The sequence below is a fragment of the Aquarana catesbeiana genome, linkage group LG06, assembly GCF_042186555.1.
Source record: "Aquarana catesbeiana isolate 2022-GZ linkage group LG06, ASM4218655v1, whole genome shotgun sequence".
Lineage (NCBI taxonomy): Eukaryota > Metazoa > Chordata > Amphibia > Anura > Ranidae > Aquarana > Aquarana catesbeiana.
Genome location: NC_133329.1, coordinates 3,747,343 through 3,750,757, shown reverse-complemented (window position 1 = coordinate 3,750,757; position 3,415 = coordinate 3,747,343). Strand labels below are relative to the sequence as shown.

General features: G+C 42.1%; 1 protein-coding gene across 1 annotated transcript; it reads left to right on the top strand.

The window, feature by feature from the left end:
* Window positions 1-605: 605 nt before the first annotated feature.
* LOC141147383 (taste receptor type 2 member 40-like) lies at window positions 606-1,346 on the top strand. Its single transcript, XM_073634615.1, has one exon. It carries the CDS (start codon window positions 606-608, stop codon window positions 1,344-1,346), a length of 741 nt encoding a protein of 246 aa, XP_073490716.1.
* The last annotated feature ends 2,069 nt before the right edge of the window (window positions 1,347-3,415 follow it).

Here is a 3,415-nt window from a genome sequence, read left to right as displayed (position 1 = left end):
TAGCATAAAAAAACCTAGTGGTGATTAAATAACACAAAAAGAAAGCTCTATTTGTGTGAAAAAATGTCATATTGGTACAATGTTGCATGACTGAGTAATTATCACTCAAAGTTTACATTATTAATCTCACAGCACTGGAAGCTGAAAATTGGCCTGGGCAGAAAGGGGGTGAAAGTGCTCTGTATTGAGGTGGTTAAAGAGCTATCAGTCCATAGAACGTATGCTTTAGGTAATGAACTTGTTAAAAAGTAGTGAGATATCAAACATCTAAAGAAAAAAATCAACCTGCATCTCATGCAAAAGAGATTTTCTTCTGCCAAGCATCATGTAAAGCACCTCGTGATGTGATCATATTCCATAATGTCAGATATAGAAGATTCAGTGAGTATTGGCGTTTCCAGCTGACAACCTCAGGTCACCTCACACTGACGGAGCCAGGATCCCGGGCAGAACAGGACATGTCTCCTCTCTGGTGGATTTGGTCGGCATTTTGCCTCTTGGAATGTGTGGTGACAATTTATTTAAATTCCTACATTGTCTTCTTCAATGGGAGAAGCCTGACAGAAGGTGGTAAGAGGAATCCAGTTAGCCTCATCCAGATCGTCATGGGAATAAATAAACTGACTATGCGCTGCATATGGATTGTTCATGATGTGGCTTTTTGGTTACCAGATATTTTTGAATCACCTCCTTATAATGCCGTAGCTTTTCTTATTGCCTTCCACATGTATTTCAACTACTGGCTGTTGGCCTGGCTCTGCATCTATTACTCCATCTTCATCACCAACTTCAACCACCAAATGTTTCTCTGGATTAAAAGGAATCTGTTGGCTTTCCTGAATCAGGTGCTCTTCCTGGCGGGAGTCGGGTCACTGGCCATAGCTCTTCTCGTATACATGTGGAGATGTACGGTACTTTCCCTTGTCAATAATTCTGCGAATGGAACAACCATTGAAGATGTTTCCATTACTTACTTTTATAAGACCGGTGCCATCATCCTTGGCTCCTTCCTTCCATTTACTGGCATTGCCATCTCCCTCGTGGTCTCCTTGTCATCTCTTCTGAAGCACGTCAACAACGTCAGCCAGGCTGGTATCGATGTTCAGGTCCATGTCACCCTCATAAAATCAATAGTCATGTTTCTCATTCTTTCAGTCTCTTACTTCCTTATTTACATCATTAATCTCACCGCAGCATTTAAGCCTAAAGATCCTTTGCAATGTATCATCTTGTTACTGGTAGTGCTGACTCCAACGATGGAAACCATGATCATTATACAGGCCAGTCCTAAAATGAGGAAGAACTTTCCAGGATGGTTCTGTGCCAGGGGGACTGGGGGCAGTTAAGTGGAAGCACTTTGAGGAATGCGAAAGACAACCCAAGTCACAGAAAAGACGGAGATCTGTATGTCATAAATACTTATTGAAGACTAATTATCAGCAAGCTAAACTCGAGTTCTCCATGATCACCACTCCAAAGCCAGGGGAGCATGTGCCAGGTGTGCCTTTTTTCTTCTACCCAATGTGACAAACAGCCCCAGTGGGTCCAGGGCAGTGTCATGGATGGGGTTCACCTGTTGCCGAGACTCTGACATTTTATTAAATGAGTGAGTGATAGTGGTAGGTCTGTATAGTAAAATTGCATTTTTTTAAATTATACCCAAGATATGCTGACCATGACCTTTGACCCCAGCCTTGAGCTTTGACCCTGTCCTTGACCTTAACACTAACTTTGGCAAACCTTCATCTTGTTATTGTTTTCTTTATTTTTTTAATCTTTATTTTTAATTTGTTTATTTTATTATTTTTCACACTTTTGTTTCTGTATATCTTCCTCTCCTGCAAGAAAATAAAGATACAATGTATTTCCTCTTCATGCAGAAGAGGAAGTAAACACAGGGGTGGGCTCACAGTGACTGATCACTGTGATAGCCAATCAGAGGCTATTAACAGCGATCAATATAACCGGGAATCCTGGGTCCCAATCAATAGTACGAGACCCAGGGTTCTCGGCGAGAGCCAAGTCTTTGTGCGCTGATCATGCTGTGCGGACCTATCCCAGCACAAAGATAGAGATACGCATATAAGCAGCCCCATGGAAAAAGACCGACTTCCGTGAGGCCACATATATGCGTATGGTTGGCAGGAAGGGGTTAAATTGCAGCTGAAATAAAAAGGACACTGTAAAGGCTACCAGGATTGGCTTCAACTCACAGCCCTGATGTGGAGCTGTCACTAAGTTGCTCATGGCCACTGGGTAACAGCCACAACTTTGGAATCCTCCAGAGATTGATCAGCTGTGGGGGGCTTGTTTTCATCAATCACTTGCACAATTTGGAGAAATGAGAGTGGCACTGAGTTAGACAGTTAGACTTCTTTATTCCCTCCAAGCAGCTTGGATCCTTGTCAGACTTCGCACACCCACTAAATGGTTGAGTTCAGGTGTTTCCAGTGAAGGGTATTGCTAATACTAAAACATACAAAGGCATTATAGACAATTGTGTGCTTTCAACCTTGTGGTGACAGTTTTGGGGAGGCTGTTTTGGGTCAAGAATGACTGCTCACAAAGCCAGCTCCATAAGGACATGGTTTGGCCAGTTTGGTGTGGAGGAACTCAAGTGTCCTGCACCGATCCCTGTTATCAACCCTACTGAACACCTTTGAGATGAATTGGAACCCCAATGGTGAGCCAGCTCAAAAAGACATGGTGTGACCAGTTTGGTGTTGAGGAACTTAAATGTCCTGCACAGAGACCTGAACTCAACCCTACTGAGCATATTTGTGATGAATTGGAATGCTGATTGTGAAACAGGTCTTCTCATCCAACATTAGTACCTGGCCTCAACCCTACTGAATACTAGGGATGGGCTTTATGTTCGGGTCGAACATGAGTTCGATTCGAACTATGGCTGTTTGCCCATTCACCGAACAGTGAACAATTTGGGGTGTTCGTGGCAAATTCAAACACCCTTTAAAAGTCTATGGGAGAAATCAAAAGTGCTAATTTTAAAGGCTTATATGCAAGTTATTGTCATAAAAAGTGTTTGAGGACCCAGGTCCTGCCCCAAGGGACATGTATCAATGCAAAAAAAGTTTTAAAAAGGCCGTTTTTTCGGGAGCAGTGGTTTTAATAATGCTTAAAGTGAAACAATAAAAGTGTAATATTCCTTTAAATTTCATACCTGGGGTGTGTCTATAGTATGCCTGTAAAGGGGCGCATGTTTCCCGTGTTTAGAACAGTCTGACAGCAAAATGACATTTCTAAAGGAAAAAAAAACTCATGTAAAACTACTATAGCTAGCGCCGGCTATAATGAATTGTTTATCCGACAATACACATAAAAGTTAATTGATAAAAACAGCATGGAATTTCCCCACAGGGGAACCCCGAACCAAAATTTAAAAAAAAATGCGTGG

What these genes read in the sequence shown, in the direction of transcription:
- LOC141147383 (XM_073634615.1), top strand. Translation starts at nt 606, where the DNA reads ATGGGAATAAATAAACTGACTATGCGCTGCATATGGATTGTTCATGAT.